General features: G+C 38.1%; 1 protein-coding gene across 7 annotated transcripts in view; it reads right to left on the reverse strand.

Annotated features, from left to right (window-relative positions):
- Positions 1-26,311, reverse strand: part of CBLB (Cbl proto-oncogene B) — a 192,621-nt gene that overhangs the window by 165,825 nt on the left and 485 nt on the right. For 4 of the 7 annotated variants that reach the window (XM_014853222.3, XM_014853220.3, XM_014853221.3 and 1 more), the window contains exons 2-3: positions 25,119-25,300; positions 11,736-11,986 (exon numbers count right to left, since the gene is read on the reverse strand). In XM_014853222.3, coding sequence (XP_014708708.2) covers positions 11,736-11,986; positions 25,119-25,286 — 419 coding nt within the window. In that variant the 5' untranslated portion in view covers positions 25,287-25,300. Of the gene's footprint in view, positions 1-11,735; positions 11,987-25,118; positions 25,301-25,400; positions 25,422-25,982; positions 26,098-26,311 lie in introns of those variants that run through there. The other 3 variants (XM_044771671.2, XM_044771673.2, XM_070508693.1) reach the window with 3 other exon arrangements.

Here is a 26,311-nt window from a genome sequence, read left to right on the forward strand (position 1 = left end):
AGCAGACGCAGGATTCCAGTCCCACCCGAGCCACCTCAGCGGCCCCTGGGAACTGTGTACACAAAGTGAGACGATTTGACTCATGGGGATTCTGAGAGCAGGCAGGGTATCAGAAATAGGTAGGGCACTTTTAAAAAATGTGGATACTCGGATCCCAACTGGTAAAGACAGAAGTACTGAGTGAAGTCAGGGATCTGTACTTCATCATTCCAGGGGACAGACTGCATTATCTGGCCCGCGGACTGTGAAGGGAAACCACTAGATAAGATCAATGCGAAAGACCTTAGTGACATATCTGGTGTTAAAAAAAAAAAAACTATAAAAAAGTGTAAATTTATTGCACTTTAAAATGATCATATACATGAGAATACTGAGACAAGACAGGAAATAGGGGTCTAACGGGGTTTTAGCTCTCAATCGCCAACCACCTGTCATTACCATTTTATTGCCCTTAGAAGATCACCATGATCAGTGAGTCATACGGCATCACTGACAAAAAAGGGGAGAAAAGGAAGAAAATGCTTGTCTAAAAATGCCAGGTTTCTAAGACTGCCGTAGGAGAGGGTCTCAATAGTGCAGGGGTCAGTAAACTTTCTCAGTAAAGGCCCAGACAGTAAATGTTTTCAGTTTTGTGAGCCATATACTCTGTGGCAATACTCCCTTCTGTCACTGTAGCCGTACGATGGGCACGTCCACGAGCCACTGACATTTTATTTACGGCAAGAGCGCCGGTTGACCAGGTAGTGATAAAGTGGAAAACAGCACTGTAACCGATTACCAATTTCAAGACTTCATTTACTTTATAAAAACATAACTCTTACATATCCAATTGTCAGGAGGACAAACTAAAATTGTAATTATACAGGAAAAAAATCACAAAAAATTCATTAAGGAGAATTTTTTTGTTTCTTAGAACTTGAATCCATGCAAACCTACTTTAATCAGATAAATGAGACTCGCCTGACCAGAATTGAGATCTTCAGTCAAATTAAAGTTGTCTGAAATTTCTGGAAAAAGAATGAACTTGACAGCTCAACATGCTGTCACAATCATAGAAAATCAACATACCCCATAAAAACCCTTTACAACAAAAACTGAAGTGTTTGCAGCATCTGTAAAAGGAGTTCACATTTTCATTAATATATTTCAGGAAAAATATTTAGGTAACCTTTCCTATTTCCTTAAAGGGAAAAAAATAAAAACTTTGTTCATCTCGAGAAATGAAAAGCTTTAAGAAGTCACAGGCAACATTTCTTACACACACACACAGAAATATGTATACAAAAAGGCATGCTTGAGAAATGAAGCTTTAAACTGTCCTAAATTTAACTAATAATATAAGCTGTCTCGTAAAAAAAAAAAAAAAAAAAGCTGCATTTACTGACCATTTGACATACAACATTAATACTGGTTTAATGAAGATGAGAAAACACCTCATTTTCACAAGTATAAAATGTGCTAATTGTTCAAATGAGTGCTCCTGAAACAAAGCTGAAAGCATTTACAATGCTGATACCCCTCAGATGCCAACAGCTGCGGGCTCACATTCGCCAACTGGTAATGAGACAGCATTTAGAAATACATCACATGTGAATGTATACAACTCCTGTCAAGTCATGTAACCTCCAGTCAATTTAGCTGCTCCAGATTGAAAATGGAATTAGAATACTTATCACTCATTTCTGAGGGATAGACACTGATAACAAAGATAAATAATATATTTCTTTAAAAACATAATTTCAATCTTCCTTACCTACTAAAACTAATTATTTGCTTTCAATTATTTGGGTCTAAACAAAAGTTTACATTAGTCAACGTTTAAAAGAGAATGAGGTATTATTCAATGAAAAAAGAAAACAATTGTTTTCTCTATTAAAGGATGAGTTTTTAGATAAAACTGTCTCAATTTTTGGATTCCTTCTTGCATTTTTAAATATTTTTTTCCTAGAAAGCCAACAAGAATAGAAAAAACTTACACTAAAAAGTTCTCACTATTGTGCTGGATGTCAGATTTCTTCAGGACTAAAACGACCTAAGAGAAATCTGGAGGCAGCAAGTCGGGTGGAAAGGTTCCAGGACGGCTTTTTGATCAATAATAAAAAGTGGACAGAAATATGTGGTGCTGCCCTTCTGTCCTCAGTCTCGTAGCCTTAAAAATGATGGAGCTGCAGCAGGAATTCCACAACTATGAGGCGACCAGAATGAGGACAGACTCAACACACTAAGGAAGGAGACTACAAAGCCAGAAGGAGCTTGGGTCTCTAACCACATTGTTGAGAAACACAGACCTCTTATATGTAAACTACAGTTGATGGGGCATTGTCACTTTTATCCAACACGTTCCTGATTGATGCAACTTATGTATTCAATCTATGTTGACAGAACACTTTTAAAATTCTACTATTCAAAATTTAGATTAATACTTTAAGCCAAGACTTGGGAAACTAGAGGCCCACAGGGCAAATTTAGTCTTCCACATGTTTCTGTACATAAAGTTTTATCAGAACACAATCATTTCAATTCACTGACATATTGTCTGTGTCTGCTTCCCTGCTATAAAGGCAGAGCTGAGGAGTTGTCAGAGACCATCTGGCAAAGTCTAAAATATTTACTATCTAGCTCTCTACAGCTTGCTGACCCCTGCTTTAAGCTACTCAACATGACATCTTTCGAAACAATCACTACTCTTGTCTAAGCTAAAATCCTTCAACTGATTCTCTAAAATCTTAATTTGGAATCATACTTATAATACCTTATATCTTAATATTAAAGACACAAAGGGAACGTGAAGTAGCCTTCACTATGTCACCAACATGGAAAACACCTCCCTTCTCTTTTTTTAATTTGCAATACAGAAAACTTTGTAAACAGATTTAATGATGATGATGTAAGTCATAATTAACTATTTTAATTAATCCTCCAGAGTTTATCACAAAATAAAAGAACAAAACAGGGATTCTTAATCAAGGATAAGCAGAGCTATTAATATTCTAAGTTTTAATTAAATATACATATTTATAGTACTAATAATTTCTAAAGAGAGATGGCATTTTATACTTCGAAATCAGTAAGAATGTCTGTTATAAGAAGGTACTTATAAATTCACTTATGTTGATGTATATGAAAATTTTCTTACCAATAAAAGTTGAATTCAACACACTTTTCAATATAGTCACGTGCAGCATAACAACATTTCGGTCAACAACAGACCACATATACGACAGTGGTCCCATAAGACTAATACCATATAGCCTAAGTGTACAGCAGGTTCTGTCATCTAGGTTTGTGCAAATACACCCTACAATATTCACACGACAAAATCATCTAACAACGCATTTCTCAGAACGTATCTCTGTCCCTGACATGTCTGTATATCCACAGAAATTAATCAATAAATTAATTCACCATGCTTTTTATTACAAATCCAAAAAAACTACAAAAATTATTTGAGCTACAAGGCCCTTAAAAAATAATTTTAAGTAATTTTGTTTGGCATTTTCTTCTACCAGGCAGTTTTTCACACTTAGGTCATACACTCTAACGAGTTTCAATTGTCTTCCCCTCCTTAGTATAAATTTCACACTGCCACATTTGGTCACTGTTATGGGTTGAATTGTGTCCCCTAAAAACATATATTGAAATCCTAACCTCAACCCTACCTGTCAATGTGACCTTATTTGGAAATAGAGTCTTTGGAGACGTAATAAAGTTAAGATGGGGTCATTAGGCTGGGCCCCAATCCAATGTGACTGGTGTTCTTGTAAGAAGAGGGAAATCTGGATACACACAGAGGAGGACACCATGTGATGACAGAAGCAGAGACATAAATTATGCTGCCACAAGCCAAGGAATGCCTGGGGCTCCCAGAAGCTCAGAGAGTCATGGAAGCTTCCTGCCCTAGGGGATTTGACGGAGCATGGCCCTGGTGACACCTTGATTTCAGACTTCTAGGCTCCAGAACTGTGAGAGAATCAACTTAAACAACTTAAACTGTTGTTCAAGGCACTCAGTTGGTGGTATTTTGTTACAGCAGCCCTAGGAGACCAACACAGTCACAGGTCTAGGATTACACGTGGTTACAGGATCACATTATCAGATGATCAAAGTGACACATTTCAATATATGTGTCTAAATTATCTTTCTGTTTAATCTGTTCCTCAATGGCTCAACCAAAAAAGACAGGCAACCTCAATCTTTCTTTATTATCTGAATCTATAATTGGGTACTTTTTGTAATGACCTCATATGTGCCTCCTGCTATAATTAGCACATTTATAAACAACTGACGTATAAATACAAACTCCAACAAGAACTCATGCTCTAACAATAATGAGCTTCAAGAGACAAAAGATTAACATTAAAAATGGATTTAGAAAACTGAGTATTTCCGAAGCACTTTATTTCAAAACAGTCAGACATGAGTACCATTTTACGAACTACCCAATTAGTGCTGGATGCTAATCTGTTTGGATTCCCAGAAACTCCACTTCTTTGTTAAATTACTTGAGGAAAAAAAAAAAAGCAGGTTCTTGGGCTAGATTTCCAAAGACTCCTCAGGCTATAGGACTATCACTGCAGCCTGCCTGTTTTATAAACAAACTTCAATTTAGTTTTGTAAGAAATTGCCACAGGAGCTTTCTTTAACTAAATAACAAATCGGCCACTTGAAAGACATCATTCATGAACCTTCTTGGTGGGAGTATTGTTATTATGAAACTAAAAACAGGCATTCTTTCTTGAGTGCTTCTGGATTTTAATTATCAAATTTGAATGTCACCAGATATTTACTGAAAAGAAAACATCAATTTTAATAAGCTGCCTTAAGACTGAAAACATAAAAGGTATTCAACCATAAAGCCAAGTTCACTGGAGTCTTGTGAGTCAGCTTACTGTCTTATAATACAACTGTTATCACTCTCAGGAATTTATAAACATTTAATAAACTCTAAACCGCAGGGAAAAAAATTCTGCAATTTTAAAATCAAAATATCATGTGTGTATAATATAGTTTGACTTGGAAGGAATCTAAATAAATTGCAATAAAATTTTTAATAGCTAATAAACCAGGAGTTAAGGGCTGAATGACATTAACACAGGGCTGGAAAAGGCATAAATAAAATAAGCGGCAAATAAATAGATTATATGTAAACATTTTATTTAAAATTTAAGAACAGTTCATTTAGTTTCAAGTTATATCTGAATAATTTTTTCTTTTGTAATTTGAAAATGTACCGCAAAGAAGAAGTTGCTAGAGAAACTCCTTTCACTTTTCACTTATATGAAAATCACCAAGAAAATTACTCTATAGCTAGTTAGCAAAACAGCATGGATATAGTGAGCCATGAAGTCCTTGACAGTCAAAGATGCATCCCGCAAGCTCTCACCTGCCCACTCTAACAGACTTCCTTTGTTTAACATTGAAAACATTTGTCTAAATAACTTTCTTGTGGCCTCTACTTCCATGGTGTGTTAAAGAAATAAGCCCTTTCATTTCCAAACTTGAGAAAAATTATATTCACATCTCTCAGAGGCGGGAAATATGAATGAAAGCATTCTTATCAAGACTAAATAAACTTTTTATTCATTTATGATGTGTCAGTCTCAAGAAGATGTTCAAGTTTCTAAAGAAAATTCCATTTCCTACCTGGCAGACACACTTCTACTTAAAAAGACTGACTACTGTTTGTCCTCTGAAGTCAAGTTACTTATGACTTTAAAACGACAGAAATTAATCTTTTCATTCCTATAGACTTCCAACAAAAAGGAAAAAATGCCTAGAATGCAAATAGAGAAAAAAACTAAATAGCAATTGAGTATATTTCTAATACTTGTGTTCAAAAAAGATCAGTAACTTATTTTGACTTATTTAAAAGTCATCTTGTTTCTACTTGCAACTTGTCCCTTGTCCTCTTGAAACGCTAACTGAAACTTTTACCATTAAATAAAAAAGAAAAATAGGAAGACTAGGTTAATTTTGTAAACATAAAATTATTTCTAAAAAAGAGTATAAACCATTCCCTCTCGTGCATCAATAAATAAGATATTCCATGGAATAAATGGAATGCATTCAATGCAGTACAAATTATTTATAAAAGACATAACTTCCCTAAGATGAACTCTCCTGCAAATGATCATTGTAATAAAAACAATATTTGTACTAGAAACTACCACTGGATTTGAAAAATTATTTAATAGACTGATGTAACAGTAGCATTTAGTCTAAAACAAACTACATCTTCATTGTATGATGCTGAAATGTCTGAGTCAAAAAAATATTGTGAATATCTAGAAAATAATTTAAAGACTGAAAACACATACACTGGAGTCAGGAAACCAATCAAAGTTACAGAGAACACTTGGAGCAGAAATGGCATCAGACCACGAGATCCTTACTTGGTGAAACAGCACTCTGCCCTCATTTCCTTCTAACAATGTACAGAGCCGCCTATGAGAAAATGTGGAACTTACTGTGGCATTATAAACAAGGCCACGAACCTGTGAAATCAAGTAATAATTAAAATTATCACATAAAGCCCAAACTTGGCATACAGGTCAATCTCTTTATATGGGTAAACTGAAAACCCATGATGAATTTCAAAACTATTTCCATAACCACGTAATCAACATGTACTTGTGTTTACAAAAACGTAAACATTTAAATTAATACAACATTACTCTTTGGTCCCAGCAATGCTGTCATCCAGGGGTATGAGGACAGCAAGCAGGCTTGTTTGCAGCAGTGTGTTTCATTGCTGCTTTCATTCTTGTTACTGTTGCAGCTAATGTTGTCTGGATTCAACTTTTAAACCAACCATGTATATTTAATGTATCAGTTCCAAAATGTTCTTGGTACACTATCTCACAAATTACACAAAGGGAGACAGCAAGCACAGTGATTTGTGGTCCCTTAAGGGGAAAGGCACTTTATTAATGTAGCAGGTTATACATTTTTCTTTGTTCAGCCAAATGGTCAATGGAGAAAGAAGATTTTTGCCTGATGCTTCCGAAGGATTTTAAATAAAGGCTAGGCTAGCACCTTGTAGGACTAATTTTTCTATGTATGTCAAAATACTTTTTTAAAAGTCTTAACTGGAATGAATATTATTACAAAAGCTATTTAAACTATGAGTTGTTTTCTACAATGCATGTGCATAAGGAGTGGTCCAGGGGCTTTGAAATGGCATTAATAATATGACAACATCGATGAATTACTCTCTGGCATGAACTTTTTCAAAGCCTTTATTTTCTTCACAGCTAGGTCATCAAATGCAAAGCTCTTTTTCCACCTCGGTTGCCTCTGGTTTTGTTTCAGTGGTTGTAAACCAGAGTGTGGGAGGGAAAATTGGGTCTTAGCATTCTGGTTCACTGAAGCGGTTCTAAAATATGGAAAATCTGAACATCCCTGGGCCACCACCTCTGGGTATTCTCAAAAACAGTGTCCAATCCCAGGCTTCACCGAACAGGTGATTAGTACATAATTTCTTCTATAAAAGAGTCAATTTTACTATTGAAATGGTCAAAGCATGAAAGTGCTAGTCAAACTGCTCAAGAAAGGTGAGATGTACAATCCTGTCAACTGTCGATTTGTCAGCTGTAACTACCTTCACACCCATTTAGACTTTTGTCAGGAAAACTTTAAGAAATCTGATAAATGTTTCTCCTCTTCTCTGCGCTTGAAACTATAAATTCTCCCTTCTCTACATGATCCCCAACCCCACTCCACACATACACATGAACACTTGATGCGTGCCAGAAGTCAATGAATTACTCTTCCTAGCAATACCAGCTCAGAACAGTCAAGACACTCAGCTGGAAAAGCACCAACTCAGTGTGAGGTTCACTTGTTTGTAAGGGAAAATAAAAAACCCAAAAACTCAGGACAAGTGGTACTAGAGAAGCAAGAGGTTTACTGTAAAAGTCAAGTGGGGCACGCGCTGGCCTCTCCCAGAAATCATCATTCCACCCATTCGCAAAATAAGAGGCTTGCCCTATGCCCTCTGTACCTATTTCAGTAGCAAATAAATTTATCTAACTATAATTTCCAATCTCTCGCCTTCTACACAGGAAATACATTGTGCGCCATGTGTTATATTTATTTTTTCTATCTGTTATTATATTTATCACTTTTATGTGAAATTGCTTTAAAAAGTCAGGCTACTCACATTTTAGGAATCAACTAAAACAGAGCTAGTTCAAAACTGATAACCAAATTTTCCCCATTTGCCCTTACATTTAAAACAAATCCACAAAGAAGTTTATTTTTGACATAACAGAAACATTAAAATAAACATTTTGATTCACAAACTCATCCAGCACAGTTTTATTCAATAAAGTACATAACCACTCGGGGCAATGCTGGTTTAGTCACTGAACTTCAAATTACTATTTCTGCTATTCCTGTCCCCTTTACTTTTAACTTAATAATACAATGTCCCTACGGACATTATTTGGAGAACCAAAAAAAGACTGTTCAGAGAATTTATAATATTCTCAATAATCAGTGTGTCATACAGGTTAGATAAGTCATTCTACCACATACAGTACTCTTTTGTCTAACAGCCATGAGAACATTCTAAGAAGTTTCTTTTATATTCTGCTGAGCAAAATGCCCCAGAGCTCCATGTACAATGGCACACTTTAGCCTCAGTTTGGATATGAAATCCTAGTGGGAACCTGGAAATGAATGTGTAAAAATATATTACTACCAAAAGAAACATAAATTAAAAATCTATGTCCTTGTTACAGTGCATCAAGAATGGTACATTATGATGAATTATGATTAAACATGTATCAAATGTAAGTTTTGCATAAGTACAGCTAGTCACAGAACACAGAACATTTTCTCTTCCATCAGAAAATAGAACACGGATGACAGTAAAATTCAGTGAGGAATATGCTCTACCAGTATAGAAACTAATAAACTTTGTCACAGGGTTGAATTTAGGAGAGTAAAAAAATTTACCTGAACACCTAAAACAGACTTTACAGAGCTGCTTCAAGGTGATCAGTGAGCATCATGCAATCTATCATTATCTATGGAAATCTACGTGCAATCAACCAAAATTTACAGAGATTCCCCCATGATATGCTCCCACATAAAAAGCCAAAAAATATCAAAATTTATAAATAAAATGGTAATTACACACACATTTCAAGTTTCTAAAGCAGACAGTGATAGTGGGATACAAGTTTACCATAGCACATATTACTGCATCTAATTAAAACACTGTATCCACTCAAATTCCTAGACCTATAAGTCACACACCTCTCACTGTTTGGATAACCTAAAAAATAAAATTTAAAAGATTACTTTGTTGAATCAGGAAGAATTTCAGGGCTACTAAGTTTCAGTAAGAAGTATAAAGACATCTATAAAACAACTTAGTTTTATCAGATCAATGGTAGAACGACAAAGTGAAAACATAATTTTAAACATAAACATCTGACTTCGCATAACCTTGGCCATTTTGGAAAGGTTTGTAAGAATAAACAATCACTATGATATTTCTCCAGCTCACTTCTGGTACCTGGTGGCAATTCAAATTCCCCTTGGTAGTCCTGGAGAGAGTCTCAGAGCTTTAAAGCTAAAAGGCAACTGGAAGATTCACCACCCTCAAGATGTGTAAACTGTGGTCCAAGAACATTAAGTGATGAGCCCACAGTTACATAATTGGTTAGACTCCTACGATTCCGTGAAGGTTCATCACTAATTTAGAGGGTAAATAATAAATAAGTAAACATTTTACATTTGGCAGAGGGTTTTCTATGTTTGAATTTGATGGTTTTACTCACTCTGGCTACTTGTTTAGCTGGTATTTACAGACAACTTCAGACGCCACATACCTACATAACTGAATTTTCTATTATGCAATTCTATGGTTTATTAGACTAAGCCAGATTAGTTTTTCTGACCCGAAAGGAACATTAGAGGTCTCTTAGAGGTTTTCCTATATGTAAGGAAACCATAATTCAGAAAGGTTAAGTGTCTTAAACTAAAACTCAACTTAACTATGTTAAGACATTATACATTTTAATTAATATTTGCTTTCCAATTTGGAAATCTAAATTGACTCCTATCAGTGAATATTCTAGATATATTTAATATATCCCAGAAATGGAAAACTCTATTATTTTCTTTATTTGGTTTAAGATAGATGATGAAATTTAACATTGAAATAGCCAAACAACAAACTTTAATGATGAGTCTCTAAGTCAAAAGGCTATAAAATGAGGATTCAGTTGATGTCACTTCAGTATTTGCCACCCCAGTCCAGTTCTCACTTAGTAGTCAGTTAAAGTATGGGAACTGAAACTACACCACCACCCACATCTACACCCCGCCCCCAACACGCACACACATCCAATCAAGACTGTGTCTTAAAGACTCTGTCTCCAGTACCAAATGCTGGTGAATACAGAGCAACAGGAACTCTCATCCATTGCTGATGGGCACGCAAAACAGTGCGGCCACTTGAGAAGACAGTCTTGGAGTTTCTTACAAAGCTAAACATAGGCTTACCACAAGATCCAGCAATCAGGCTCTGAGGTATTTACACAAATGAGCTGAAGGCTTATGTCCACACAAAAACCTGCTTCTGAATAGTTACAGCAGCTTTACACATAACTGCCAAAAATTCGAAGCAACCAGGATATCCTTCAACAGGTGAATGGACAAACTGCAGTACAGCCACATAATGGAGTATTATTCAGGGATAAAAAGAAATGAGCTATCAAGCAATGGAAAGACATGGGGGAACCTTAAATGCACACTGTTAAGTGAAAGGAGCCAGTCTGAAATAGTTACATATTATATGATTTCAACTATACGACATTCTGAAGAAGGCAAAACTGCAGAGAGTAAAAGATGAGTGGTTGTCAGGGGTTCAGGAAGTGTGTGGTGGGCGTCAGGGCATTGGGAAGCAATGAGCAGGTGGAGAACAGGGCATTTTCAGGGCAGTGAAACTAATCTATATGATACTCTAATGGTAGATACATGACATTATAAATTTTCAAAACCCACAGAACTGTGCAACACAAAGAGTGAACCTCAATATAAACTATGAACTTTAGTTAATACCATGTCAATATTGGTTCATCAATTGTAACAAATGTACCACACTATGCAAGATACTAATAACAGGAGAAACTGCATAGGGGCGTGGGGATATGTGGGAACTCTGTACTTTCTGAGTAATTTTTCTAAAAACCTAAAACTGCCCTAAAATATAAAGTCTATTGAAAAGAAAAGAACACTGTCTCATGAACTGGCTACTATCATAAAGAAATTTACGTAAAACTGCAAGGTTTAAAGAATGTGAAAAGTGAATACATAAACGTAATGACATGTCCCCCAAAACAAATACAAAGTGACATTTGTGCTAACCATGAAGCAAAAAGCAACAGAGGGGCCAGCTCAGTGGCGTAGTGGTTAAGTTCGCGCATCTCTGCTTCAGAGGCCCAGCGTTCATGAGTTCGGATCCTGGGTTCAGACCTACACACCGCTCATCAGCCATGCTGTGGCGGCATCCCACATACGGAACAGAGGAAGATTGGCACAGATGTTAGTTCAGCAACAATCTTCCTCAAGCAAAAAGAGGAAAATTGGCAACAGATGTTAGCTCAGGGCTGATCTTCCTCACCAAAAACAAATTTAAAAATTAAAAAATAAATATTTTTTTAAAAAGCAACAATAAATGACCTTAACGCTAAGAAAAATAAAATCTGAAATATTCTTACCTGTCCTGTGATTGTTCTTCGTACATCCTCTCCTTGCCTTCTTTAAAGAGTCTTATTGCCCGCTTGGACTTTTTCATTAGACTATCAATGTAGATTTTAAAATATTCATTCTCACTGAGTTGGGCAAGTTTCTGGTTGTCATCATATTTACTCAATATAAGTCGCAAATGCTGATATGTATCAGGTAAAATATCAAGTATATATGGTGGGCTATTTTTCAACTGAAGTTTGGGATTTTGGCACAGTCTGACCTAAAAACAAAGACAGAAATAAAATACTTTCACATGAACCATAATAATTTCTTTCATAGAAAAATCATAAATTTATGAAACTATGTACTATTTCTTTAGTTTCCATAATATAAATTTTGATCTAAAAATTACTATCTCCATCTACAAAGAACTGGTAAATATTCATGTCTTAATATAATTAGATACTGTTTTCTTCTCCTGCCATTCAGTTTTTTGTGTGTCATACCTTTACTTTCAACTCCTAAAGTTTTCATTCTTTCTTCTGTCCCATTGTTTGTGGCTTAACAGAACTCCAGTGTGCTAATTACTGTATGCCAATAATAGTCTCTTTCTAAAACAAAAATGAGGAAATAGGCCTCTTCTGCTGGCAACCAATGTCTCATGTTTAGTTATAATTTTACTGCACTGAACACCGAGCTAAAGCTCTTTCACATATTTTAATTACTGTTTTGGTCTACTGTTCCTGAACCCCAAGGAGAATGAAACAGAGGTGCAATTTTAATCACGGAGTCATTAGGTAGCAAATGGGTGTCAGGTCAGAACGAGTCTTCTCCACTCCCAGAGCGTCTCCCATGCCTATAAACACGTGCTACATAACGGTTTAGTCACCCATCAGGTGCCACCCAACCACTGGGGCGTTCAGGGCTGCCTGCAGAACTGAAAATACCTTCTGCTCACTGGAAAAGCTAGTAACTCAACTACTATATTCACTTCTACATGTTCACGTGATTCGGTCAAACATAAGTGAACCCATCTCATTCTTACCTCTTGAATCAGGGCATAAGGAACCAGCCAATTGAACAATTTTTTTATGATGTCATTGGGGATTGCACCAGGGCATACAGAGTGTAAGGGTGCTCACCCTTACCAAAGGCAAAATGTACACAGAAAAGCAGATTTACCAGGAAGCTAGTGAAGCGTAAGCTTCGGGGTCCCTCAAATACTCGGCTCCCTTCTAAGGTGTTCCTCATGTATTTTTTTGTAAAATTTTCAAGAGTAGGATATTTTAAGCACAATTGGTTCAGATTTCCATCTTTTTCCAGTATGACTTCCCTTCATTGCACTTAGCCTCCTGTTGGGTGGCACTGGGGTGGCCACGGGCATTTTTGGAATCTGGCTAATGGGAATTCGAGTTGGAGATACACGTAGTTTGGCTTTAGTGGAGGTACATGTGAGGAGCGCAGTCACTTCTGTAACTAGTGACATTATTGTCAGCCGTTGTGATAAAAGAATGGCTTCAGGAATACTTCAGGTGCTGACCAGCCCCGCACAGGAGCAGGAAGGTCTAGTCTAATCCTGGTACCCAGGACAGGAAGCATACATGGGCAATGGAAGAGATCAAAGTACAAAATGCACAGAGTTGAGATTATGTCTCTGATGCTCGTGGATTTATCCTTCTTTTAAAAAATTTATAACTTCTTGTGACTTTATCATTCTAAAAAACTTCACTTTCATATCCAATTTTGTAATTGCCCTTTTGCATTCCTTCTCTTTAAAAGGACCCCTCCAAATTTCAGGTTCCACAAACATGGATCCACTCCTAGGTACTGATAAAAGTACCTGGGCCAAATAGAAAACAGCTGAATAATAATAATTTGAAGAACCAAAAACAGAATAAACGAGGAAACAACAAATGGAAAAAGTACCCAAACTTACTATCTCACTTGCTTTCTTTAAGAAATAACCATATCATTTTTTTGTGGGGAGAAAAATCTAGCTCAAACTATCAAGCATCAGCCCCTAATTTAAGACAATCATCTGTCACATTGACCCAGGGCATCACATCTTCCTGTTCTTTGTATACAGTGCCTAAAACAGAACTGTCTAGCACACGGTACAGAACTAGTTAATGGACGTAGAGATGACTTGCTTAGTTGATTTTGGAATACTTTATACGTATTTTTTACACCTAAATAGTATATGATTATATTACTTCCTTATTTACATGATGGAACTGTACTAGTATTCAAAGCAATAACTCAATGATATAAGCACAGTTTAAATGTAAGAACATTATTTTGATCTCCTAAAGAAATTCTAGGAAGGTAAGATGACATCTAATTTACTAAATAATGCCAAATCTTTACAGAAGTATAGTTAAAAGGGCTGATAAAGCTTTTTCACCCTCTTCTCATTTTTGTGACACTTTGACATAATCAGAGAAACTCATCCTGCCCTAGAGACTGACGAAGTCCCAAATATGTCAATGATTTAACAAATCCTCGTTGAAGTAGTTTTTCAATTCTTAGAACTAAAAGAGAGTATCACAAATATACCCAAATTCCAAAAGTATCACCACCAACATCCTACAGCAGGCTACAGCTTAACTTCAGCAACATAAAACCTGGTACAACATGTCACAGATCGATAAATCATTAACTTGTAGTTAGGGAACTGGGCAGTTTCAAATTCATTTCCTCCACTGGTGAATTTTTTAACTAATAAATAAAAAATTTCTCACAGGTAGTTTTTTTCAGACATTCCAAATAACTGTTCTTTAATAGATTTTTTTAAGTGTTACAGAGTTTTAATTTACTATTCTCTACCTGACCTTTTTCTCATTAGCTTTACTTAAACAGTAATTCTATCTGGGAATTTCTTTCTTTATTCGGTAACATTGTTTGAATAACTACTATATACCAGGCACTGAGCTTCGTGCCAGGAAATTACAGATGACTAAAACACACTTCCTGCCTCAAGGGGTCTGAGAGAAGAGACCTAGTTCTCTATAATTAACTTAGGAGCAATGTAATTCTTGCTCTAAGGGATCTTAGTAAGGATCCAGTCCAATCCATTCATTTTCAGATAAGAAACTAAGAACTACAAAGATTAAGGCACTATTAAAAAACCATTAATCCAGCCAAAGAGCCTGCAACTTCTGAATCTCAGCCTGATCTTCTTTTTAACTGTATCATGATTTAAGTAGAATTAGGCACATAATTAATGATCCCTGGCTAAACTCATTTACATTTTTATTTTATTCCATTTGCAAATTTACATGAACTTCAGGACCCATTTGTAATTCCGCAAAGGTTTATGTGTCAGACATTGTTTCAGGCCCCAGGGAATACAGGAGGGAATAAATCACAGGCCTGTCCTCTAGTTGTTTTCCGGTGAAAAAGACGGGTGGCTTAACAAAGAATCACAGGGGACTTAAAGGAAGAGAGCACAAAGTGCTGGGGGACAGCAGCGGCTCACTCACAGCTTGACACGGGAGTGTCCTAAGTCTGCAAAAGGAATATTCCAGGCAGAGGAGTGTGCAAAGGCTTGAGAGGCACCTGAGAGCAGGGTGTGTTAAGAGAGGAGTCAGTGTGGTCATTCTAAAAGTTGGGGGCACAGGAAGCCAGCAGGGGAGTGGTCCAAGCATGTCTGAAACAGGTGACAGTCAGTTCATCAAGACCCTTCCAGGCCACACAATTGTCTACACTGGCATGTGGGAAACTGCAACATACAATGCCGAACTACAATATGCCGCTGAGTGTGCAGTCTATCAGTTGGATTAGTATTAAACTCTGATTTATGATGGCTCCTGCTGAAAATGAATAACCCTACACCAGGACTTTGACTTCTAAGCAGGTCAAATTCAATTCTATTCAATAAATATTTATTGAGTACCTGCTATGTGCAAGGAGCAGCGAAAGCCAGGGAAAGAAAAATTGCTTTTCTAAAAGCAGCATATTAAGGAGAAAAACCAAGCTCATCATAAGGTTCAAGTTCAGATTCAAACACCTAGATCTCTTCTAGAAATATCTAAGTCTCTCCCTGAATGAAAGTACGTCCCAACAGAGAAGAGATTTCGAAAAAGAACAAGTCCACAGTCACGTTATACAAACAAGAACTTTTTAGGGCACCAACTGATGCATAAAAGGACTGGTTCATTAGCAATGGTGCTTTTTGCTTCTGAACTAAAAGGCAAAACATTTAGTACTGGAATTAGGCTAAATATTCCATTATAGTCATTGACTGAAAGGATTTTACAGCTAAAGAAGACCTTGCAGATCACCAAGACCAACTCTCTCCTTTTGACATGACAACAGTGACAACACAGAAATGGAACCTAGCTGACTTTACTGCCCGATGTCTGGACTTCAGAGCCAGGCCCTCCTTCCATAACAGTAGACAACTGCCTGTTGTATTTGCTGAAACACAGTTAAGACTTTTAAGCAGACCTTTGTGTATATGTCCGCATGTTTCATATACATAAAAATATGTCTAACCTATACATACTACATATGTATTTCAATAAACACATGAATATATATCCACATACATAAAATATATATTCAACCATATCAAAGCAAAGGCATAAATATAAACATAGGATTTACCAGTACTATAAAACTTTTCAAAGCCATTAATTATTCTTGGAACACTTTCGCATTTAAAGAGTTTCCTGACTGTGCCTTAATTAAAATTTCTAGCCAAAAGGTAGCAAAGAAGTATTAGGTCAGCTAACATATTTCTCGCACACAAGGTTCAAACTAGCCCCTGAAACATACGGCAGAAATTCTACTGAAGCAAGTGGAAACGTCGACAGCCGACTTTCATTATAAAGCATACCTCACTTCATCGAGCCTTCAGTTACATTAAATCAAGTAATGTACCCAAGAGGTGAACTAGCCCATTTTTCAAAAACAGTATGGAAAGCCTGAAAGATCCTTTGTCTGTGCTCCTCACATAAATGTTAGAAGAGGCTCCTTATTGCAATTATATAAAGTATGTCATGATAAAAAGCATCTATGAGCTCTTCGGGTTCTCCATTTTAATTCAGCAATCATCACTAAGTATATAGAAGTATAAAAATGAATACAGTATAACATGTAAAAAAGTATAAAAATAATACAAAACTCTTTCTACATAGAATATTAATGGGGCAAAACAAGGTTAGCATATAAAATTGGTTATGAGCCTAGTATATTAATCATAGTGGGATTTAGGAGGAACTATCGATTCCTTTATGGTTTTTGATGAAGGTCTCTATAGAAGACTGGCATATGAAAATATCAATTGTGTATTCATTTGTTCACTATCTTTCTTCAAAATGAGAATGGAACTTCCTTCAGGGTGGAGCACATATCTATCTCACTGGTCTATCTCCATCACCTAACATGGAATCTTGCATATAATTTGTTGTTAGTGCTTTCAAGTCCAATTCCTAGCAACCCTGTGGACAGCAGAGCAGAACCATGCCCAGTCTTTTTGCGCCATCCTCTCCCCTTCCAGCGTTGCCCCTGCTATTCACAGGGTTTTCATGGCAAATTTTTTCGGAAGTGGATGGTGAGGTCCTTTTTCCTAGTCTGTCTCAGTCTGGAAGCTCTGCTGAAACTTGTCGACCATGCATGACCCTGCTGGTATTTCAAATCCCGGTGGCAGAGCTTTCAGCATCACAGCAACACGTCACCGCCACAGTATGACAACCGACAGATGGTGGTGTGGTTTCCTGACCAGGAAACGAACCCAGGCCTCAGCAGAGCCCAATCTTAACCACTAGACCATCCCTGGGTGACTGCCTTGCATATAGCAGATGCACAATAAATATTTAACGTGAGCAAGGAGGAATAAAAGGAGGAAAGGAACTAAGGAAGAACCTCTCAGAAGACGTAAGGTAATATTACAAATAGGTTATCCATACCTATATTCAACAAACCTAACTAAACATGAGTACAAAGTCTGGAGAAGACTTGATCTTACCAAGAATAAGGGGTAAAGATCCTTTTCATTTACTTCTCATGGAAAGAGGAAGAATCATATTATTTCCTAGAGCAGCGTGCTGGAATCTTCACACTATGAACAAGATTCTATCACCTTAGAATCAATCAAGCCCAGGACCTGGTCCTGACATTTGCTGGCCTTACAACCTCGGGCTAGTCTCTTCTTCTGGCAACCTCTTAGGATGCGACAGTTCCTACAGGAAGGATGTGAAGGGCTCTGCACGGTACCTGGCACATAGTTGGCACTCCCTGCTTTTTAGTATTTCTTCTCCTTCCATATTTTGTGCTATATCACAACGTGGCAAGATCCCCACAGGTTTTGCAAAGGTGTGAGAATTAGACCAAGAGCGCTGACCACTTGGTTGGGGATCATTAAGAATTCTTTTAGTTCCTAAACTTCTTCATACTACCTGCAACCCTTAAAAAGTTTCCTGCTTCATGCAGGAAGGCAGTAAATGAGGCTAATAAGCCCAGGTCAGCACTCCCAGTGAGGCATCAGTACAGCAGCACTCAGCTCATGTGGAGTCTTTTAACCGGCAGAACATTTAGTTTGATAACTATTTTTGTTATTGGTCTTAGAAGATAGCGCAAGTGAGCTTAACAATTATTTAAATATTACTATGTAACAGAGCTAAAAATTTAGCTGGATATTTTCAAAATGCTTCTTTCATTATTAGGAAAAAATCAGCAACTTACAAATACATTTTAAAAAACAAAGCCTTAAATATACGCCCAAGCAGAGTAGATAAAAATAGCAATGTGGTAGGGGGCTGGCCCAGTGGTGTAGTGGTTAAGTTCACACGCTCTGCTTCTGCCGCCCAGCGTTTTGCGGCTTCAGATCCCAGGCACAGACACAGCACAGCTTATCAAGCCATGTTGTGGTGGCATCCCACATAAAATAGAGGAAAACTGGCACAGATGTTAGCTCAGCGACAATCTTCCTCAAGCAAAAAGAGAAAGACCGGCAACAGATGTTAGCTGAGGGCCAATCTTCCTCACACACACACAAAAAAAAACAGCATTGTGGCATCATTTAAGTTACAGCATGTTTTTAAGGTGATAATACAAGGGATGAGAACTGATTTCTATTTCAGTTTTTTACTTATTTACCCTCTTAATTGCTGGAAAACTAGTTAAAATACATATTGTTTACTCTATAATATACAATTTTAAAACACGGTTTAAACACTACAAATGTTATGCCTTAAATCACTTCCTGACAACCCAACATAAAATTTATAAATTTCCAGGCCAGACCCGGTGGCCTAGTGGTTAAGTTATGTGTGCTCTGCTTTGGTGGCCCAAGTTCAGATCCCAGGCACGGAGCTACACCGCTCTGTTAGTGGCCACGCTGTGCTGGCAGCCCACATACTGAAAAATAGAGGAAGAGTGGCACAGATGTTAGCTCAGGGTGAAAATTCTTCAGCAAAAAAGTAAAAATAAAAATTTACAAATTCCTTCAAAACCTGTTGGTGTATTTCCTTACTCCCCTCTTGTCTAAGTGGAAGTCACAGTCATCTACCAAGGTTTACTCTTCCAGCTGTTTCTCGCCTTCACCTCCCACACTGCAATCCAAGAGGCCCCTTTATCAGTACTTCCTCCCTCACACCTGAAATCACTCCCTCCCTGCATGCCTTCCCCTCCCCCCATGAAACTCTCCACAGCACCCACAAACACACACAAAGTTGTGCTCTGCTCAAACCCTCAAACTATAAGAACTTTCTTCCTTTTCACTAGTTGTTGCAGTTCTAGAACAATTTTAAATAATCCACACGCCCTTTTTCATCTAGCCCTATCACATCAGCAAAACTACTCTGAAAGATCAAGAATGGTCTCTTCAATGACTTCTTAAATTTTCATCCTGTTCCGTTTTCTTCACTTGAACTTGAACTTGGTCTTCTCAGAATTTGAAACTCTCTCCTTACTGAAGCTGTCTCTACCCAGGAAATCAGTATGCTCTAATTCTTTTCCTACCTCTCTCATCACTGTTCTTTGCAGGATTCTCTTTCCTTCATTGCCATATAATTATAGACACAACCCCACACACAGCCAACAGTTCCAATCTCTGACTTCGTCTCTGACTCTCACCTTCTCCTCTGCCTTGCAAATCTCTTGTGGTTCTATGGCTTGAAATGCTACCTTTACTGGCATATCTACCAATCACATGTCTCTACTTTCAACTTCTCTCTTGAACTGTACATTCATTTTTCTAACTTCAAAATGGATTTCATTCTGACATGTCAAACTCAACATGGCCAAAAACAAACTTCTTATGCACCAACTCCCATGCTTCCTCTTTTGTTTCCTACGTTCTTTACCTCATTAAGGGCATCACTGCCTTCAGAGTCAACGAGGCTGAAAACCTCAAGAGTCACTTTCACTTCACTTCTCTTTCATCCTCTCTCTGAAGGGTCACCAGGACCTGCAGATTTTACTTCCAAAATGCCTCCCACATTGGAACCAACACTGGCTATGCCCATTGTCCATTCTCCAGCTCAACCCTTCATTATTTCTTGCCTGGCCTATTTTAATTCCTTTTGATCATTCTTCCTACTTTTAAGTGTCTCTTCTTACTCCGTCCTCTGTAGAATCAAGAGAGTAACCTATCACAGCAAGGCCTTCACTTTTCCCCATTCTGCTCAAAGCTGTTCACAGTTCTCTGTCTACCAAATAAAGAAAGTCCAAGTTCCTTGACGGAACGGTCAAAGCCTCTTCATCTTTCTCTAACTTTCCTTCTCTGGCTCAACATCTCCCTTTACCCATCATTCCTTCAGCCTGACATGTCCTCCACCTCGCTGGAATCCAAAACATCCTCTAAAAAATAGCTGGATGGTACCGCCACCATGCTGCATCCTACACCAACTTTTCATCCCTAGCCAGCAACATTCACCTCCACCACGTGCTATGTCACAGCACTTTAACAATATCATTTTACAGCACTTACTACATTCTACAGGATGGCATGGCTATTTATAAGTCTCCACCTTTCCATCATTGAGATATGATAAAGGAATGATGAAATCAACAGATAGCATATAAAGCAACTTTGAAAGAAAGGAAAATTTTGATTCAAAATCTGGATGGTTAAAATTTTGTAAGAGTTAAAAGATTACTAACTGATGAAGGCTTCTGTTAAGTGTAGGCCCTACATCACAAGGATAAACCAAGGTAGCTCTTGGAAGAATTGCTTTAAGTCTTTTCTTTTTATCAAAAGCTTTTCCTAGAAGTGGCAAGTAGCCAACTTTGGCGTCACTTCATTTATCTAAGCACAAACTCAAAATCTAACTCAGCGCGAAACACAACTGCCCAGACACTTACTGTGTTACCGTCTACCCAGTCTACCAGCGTCCTCTGATTCTGCTAACACAAGACAACTCCACTGAGAAAAAGGAAAGAGGCGAAGAAGAATTCAAATAAGTGCTATTCCCTGCTCCAAAGGCCCGAGAAGGTGACATTCTCAAAACCAAGAGACAGAAACAAGAAGCCTCAAAACTTCATTTTACTCTGCTGCAAGCAACATTTTTCCAAGGTGTGAGGAAGTGTTCTTAGAAAAGAATCCTTACTCTTATTGTTGAAACAGCTAATCCAAGCATCTCTGATTGACAAACTTTAAAGTACATTATGATTGCAGGGAAATTATAAAGAGAGAGGACAAATTATATTCCAAGCTTGACAAACGTACCAAATGTACTGAGAGTAAAGGGCAGGAAAAGCTGTTTGGCATCATCACTTTTTTAATGCTTTTAAAACTCTTGCAGTAATGTAATTTCAGATAAATGACAAGGACAGCAAGACAAAAACGTAGGCAGGTACTCAACTTGGTTTGCTCTTTGGCATCAATTAATTATTTTTTAATTTCCTGAATATCCATGTGTGCTCAGTACATTTAGTCTCTATTAGATAGAAAATTGTTTCTTCCATTTTCCATCACCTGGCTAAGATGTCTGTGAAAATCACGCTCAAGAACCTCACATTAATAAATGATCATTCCTACCATACTGATTAGCAATCATTTCCTTAGCCTCACTGCAGCATTTCCAACAAGACTACAATAATGCTGTTCCTAAAGGCAGTGGCCAGCGGAATCCAGACAGACAACTGTCTGAACTCTGGCCAGCAAAACAAGGTGGATGTTCTCTACTTTGCTCCCACTGTACTTTGCATGGGTCTGTATTACAGCCCTGTCCATACTACATGGCAATTATCCTTTTCTGTGCCTGGCTCTCACCCTGGTCTTGGGTTCCTGGAAGGATCAAGGGCGGAGTGATATCTTCTCTAGCATTGCATCCCCAGTAATCGTAGGAGCGTAGCAGGCCCTCCACAAATGTTTATGGAATGTTTAAGAAAGTCCATCTCTATAATAGGTTTGGAACAGACTCCACATTTTGGGTGTATCTGAACCTAGATGTGTAGTCACGAGTCACAGTTCTGTCACTCTATCACACAGCATCCACTGACTTGAAGAACTGAGGGTCAGCTATTGACTTACACGACACAGAGAGCTAAGGCCAGAGAGTATGTCTAAATGGGATGCTGTGGGGCAGGCTACCATTCTTTTTCTCAGTAAAGGTACCATGCTAACTCCGTGGCCCTGATGTTTTGTTACAAAACACTTTGTCTTACAAGGAACACAACTGAGCGATCACTCCCGCCTATCCAGTGACGCTGTATAGGAAGCCTGCCCTCTGAAAACATAACAGTTGGCTGAAATTGAAATCTCAGTTGACCATTTTTAAATTCTGGAGGCCAGGGAATGATGAAACTACACACTTACTAGATATTTCCCCTACCGTCGAAGACTGCTTCAGACCCCCTGTAAAATAAGTTATTTTACTGTGCAAGTGGCTGAGAAACACTGAACTTGAAGCTTGTTTTCATATTTATACTTCTAAGATCTGCTCTCGTTGACGAGGCTTCATAAAGAAAATATGCTAACTAAACACTTAACCCTACCTTTTACATAATTACTAGTTAGACTTGAAAGTTACTATTTTCTGTTATTCACAAGCTAAGCTCATGCTCTTGCTATTATTCTACAAAACAGTTAGGTAATGTGTCAAGGGATTAACTTTTGGACTAATAATAAAGTTCCTGATGTAATTACCAGGACAATGTGGATATTATGAACCGCTTCCTTCACCACTGACAGAGAAGAAAAGATAAACACGTGTGGGGGATGCTTCTGCATTACACAAATAAAATACATTTCTAATTAGCAATTATCAATGCCTTTTCATTACTGTGCGAGAGAGTAGCAATAAACATGCTGACCTCTTTCACAATGATTTATGTGATTTCTCTCCACAAGGCCCATGAATGCGTTCATAAATGAAGACAACAATTTTCACCCTTGACAAATAATGAAGACAAATAGGGGAGGCCATACAATGCACCTCTGCCAACACCTGCACCCGCATCCCACTAAGTAGAGACTGTAGATAATAGATTTCCTTATGAGTCAAGCTTCTCAATTGGAGAGGCTAAACCCAAACCCACAGAAGAGTTAATAAAATAAACAACGGCAGAAGCTTAACTATCAAATAACCATCTATTTTACCATAACTCATGGTGAAATAATTAAAAGAGGATAAAACTTACGTTAACAATCAGCTACAGACAAAGTTATGCACACATTTTTTAATGTTTCAAAAATAATGACTTCATGTCAACTATAGCTCACCACTTCCTTCTATAAATCCTTCTCACTTGATGTTCTAACACTCACTCACAAACGTACCAATTTTGACCACTCAAAGAGGGCGGGGAGGGAGAAGCAGCTCCCTGAGAGAATCTGACCCATTTCTTGCCCACTCATATAACAGATAAGTTAGAGAAAAACCTCGAATTCTCTCTCTTATGCCCAACTAACGATTTAGGCGATGAGAGCGACCTTCAATTGCATGCTCTTTAAAAAGGCAAAGACAGCTAGTATTGTGTCTGCCAAATACATGCACTTTTTCCAACTGCATTCTCTTCATTCTTAAGTATCCATCCAATGCTACCATCAAACCCTGACCTCAAGCAGCAAGTTGCAATGTTCTGACACTATGACATCATTCTGTCTGGAGCACTTTTAATATCACAATTTGAATAAATTGGCAGAAGCTTAAATAGGTCACGCTGAAGCCCAAAACTAAGGATATTTATCTGGCAAAAATATTCTGGCTCTGCATTTAGCGCCACGGGCCATAGAATGACAGGCCTATCAGTCATCTACCCATCTGTACTTTCCATAGGGGTAAATGAAAATAAAGTAAATCTTATCACCTTCCTGTATTGCTAATACCACTGCCAGTGGCTTTTTGCGGCAAAACATTTGCACACAGATACAAACTAAAGTAAAGGAGACAGCTACCATATGATTTCACGGAAGCTTCAGCACATCCCTACAAAGGAATGTTTCTTTAAACCTCCATTTCTGCAGTTATAAACATATCAAGAGCTCTGCATTATAAATTTATAATTAGCCCCAAATATCTACGAAATAAAACAATAAGCTGCTACAAACATTTACCAATATATAGGTAAATATATTTTGCTTCAAAATATCTTGCTTCAAAAGCAAGAACTATTAATTTTGCACAGCAGCAGGCTACAGCTTAATCATATTTATTACATAATCCTACTTAGTAGGATAGGACATTGACAGCCACAGTTCTCTCATAGACCCCTGTGAAGTATTCTGGTTGCCCAGACTTCTCTGGGTACTGATATCCAGCTTCATTTCTTCTTGTGAAATTGTAAATCATCTGAAAGCAACATGCAGAAACCACACCACAGAGGTTTCTGATACTCTCAGCCCCACCACCTCCATCATAAATTTTCCTTTCACAATAAACAATGTGCAATCGAAAAGGTTTCCTGTTTCAAAATGGAATAGATGAAAGAAACTGTAACTCCTCCATTAACAGCAAAAAAAAAAAGTTTCTTAATGAAGATGAATTCTCAAAGATGAAAATGGAAACTCTCTTAAATACTGCTTCCTCACTTAAGGACTAATCTAGTTCTTTCCCCAGTAAATATTCTCAGCACCATACATTGTGGTTGTCATCAGCGGTTCATCAGAGCCTTTTCTTAAACTGTTTGTATTATTTTTTTATCTAACAGCAACACAACCTCACATAAAACAGAGCACACACATCCAAACTATAAGAGCAGCCAACAGTAACAACTTTGCATATCTGAGTCATATAGAGGAACTTTGAACCTTGAAGAGTTGGACAAAAGGGAAAAAAAACAAGTCTTTGCTCTGAATCCAACTTTTCAAAACTCACAGAGTGGATGTAAGAAAAATGGTCAATCCAAATCAAAAGACTGTTGCCATAACAATAATTATTATTAATTAATAGTATAAATAGAACTGGAGAAACCATACCCAGGGTGAATAGGGCTATGCACAGGCACAGTAAGACAGAACCTACCACTTTGTCCATGAGTTTCCAAGTTTTCTCCACAGTCCTGCGATCTGCTGCTGCTTGCTTAGGGGGTCCAACTGCATCCTGAATAGCATCAATAATACCCAAAATTCGTCCTTTTCGGGGGTTTCCTCCTCGACCACCAGGGTTTCTGCCGTTCATAGAATTTGCCATCTGGAATCTTAGTTCTTTGAGAGGCAGATTAAAGAAAAAGAAAAGTTAGCTGATCATGAAAATATTTACCCAATAGAAAATTGAACAGGTTAACTTGTACCCACTACAACCTACTCCATCACTGAGCACAAAAGCCAGGGTCCCAGATTCAACTTTTCAATAGTAAGTGAACTGCACTCTCAACCTTTACACACAACAAACAGGTTTAGCAGCAATGACTTGAGATTTGCTTTTGGAACACTAAGTTAAAGACGCATCCTTCTCACGTTTCACGTAGTGAAGGCTTGATTAATACCTAACTCCTAACAACAACAAAAAATCAACTTACAGAGGTTTCCTCCAACTAGATTAAGAACACAATGTTCTCTTCCTCACTGCCTTAACTCCAATTCAAAATACTAGAAGTGAAGCCTCTACAAAACAGATTGGGAGCCTCACTCAAACAGCGCACTTTCACTGTTAGATTTCGCCAAGTTATATAAACGTACAGATTATTCTACACGAGCATAAGGGTCACGTCTGTTGTCAACAAAAGCTTAGGACTTGGATTTTCCCCGCTAAAACCACCGAGTGCAGCCCCATGAACATGGACCCACGAAGACACAGTTCTTTAAACCAACGCGATGAGGAGTTATCCCCAAGTTAAGAGTCAAACAAACCAACAAACAACCCATTTCAAAAGAGTGAGAAACTGACAAGAGCGAGCGGCTCAGAAAGGAGGAGAGAGTTCACTTCTTTTGCTCCTCGCCTGTCGTCTCACCCTAGAGGGCGGGGGGTCCAAAGCTTTGTTTCGGGACGTTTGTGTCCCCTCCCCGCTCAGGCCCCTCCCCTGCCCCTCTCGGACCCCAGCTGGGAGAGGAGGCTGGACCGAGAAAGGACGAAGGAGCCCCTGGCGCCGCCGGCGCCCGCAGCCCGTCCGTGCCGGGCGCTGCGCTCTGGGCGCCCGGTGGGCGCACCGCCCGGGCCGTCTGCAGCCCAGGCCGCCCGACTCCCGGACTCCCCTTCCTCCCGCGGCCCGGCCCGGT

Source organism: Equus asinus, chromosome 5, assembly GCF_041296235.1.
Source record: "Equus asinus isolate D_3611 breed Donkey chromosome 5, EquAss-T2T_v2, whole genome shotgun sequence".
NCBI classification, from domain to species: domain Eukaryota; kingdom Metazoa; phylum Chordata; class Mammalia; order Perissodactyla; family Equidae; genus Equus; species Equus asinus.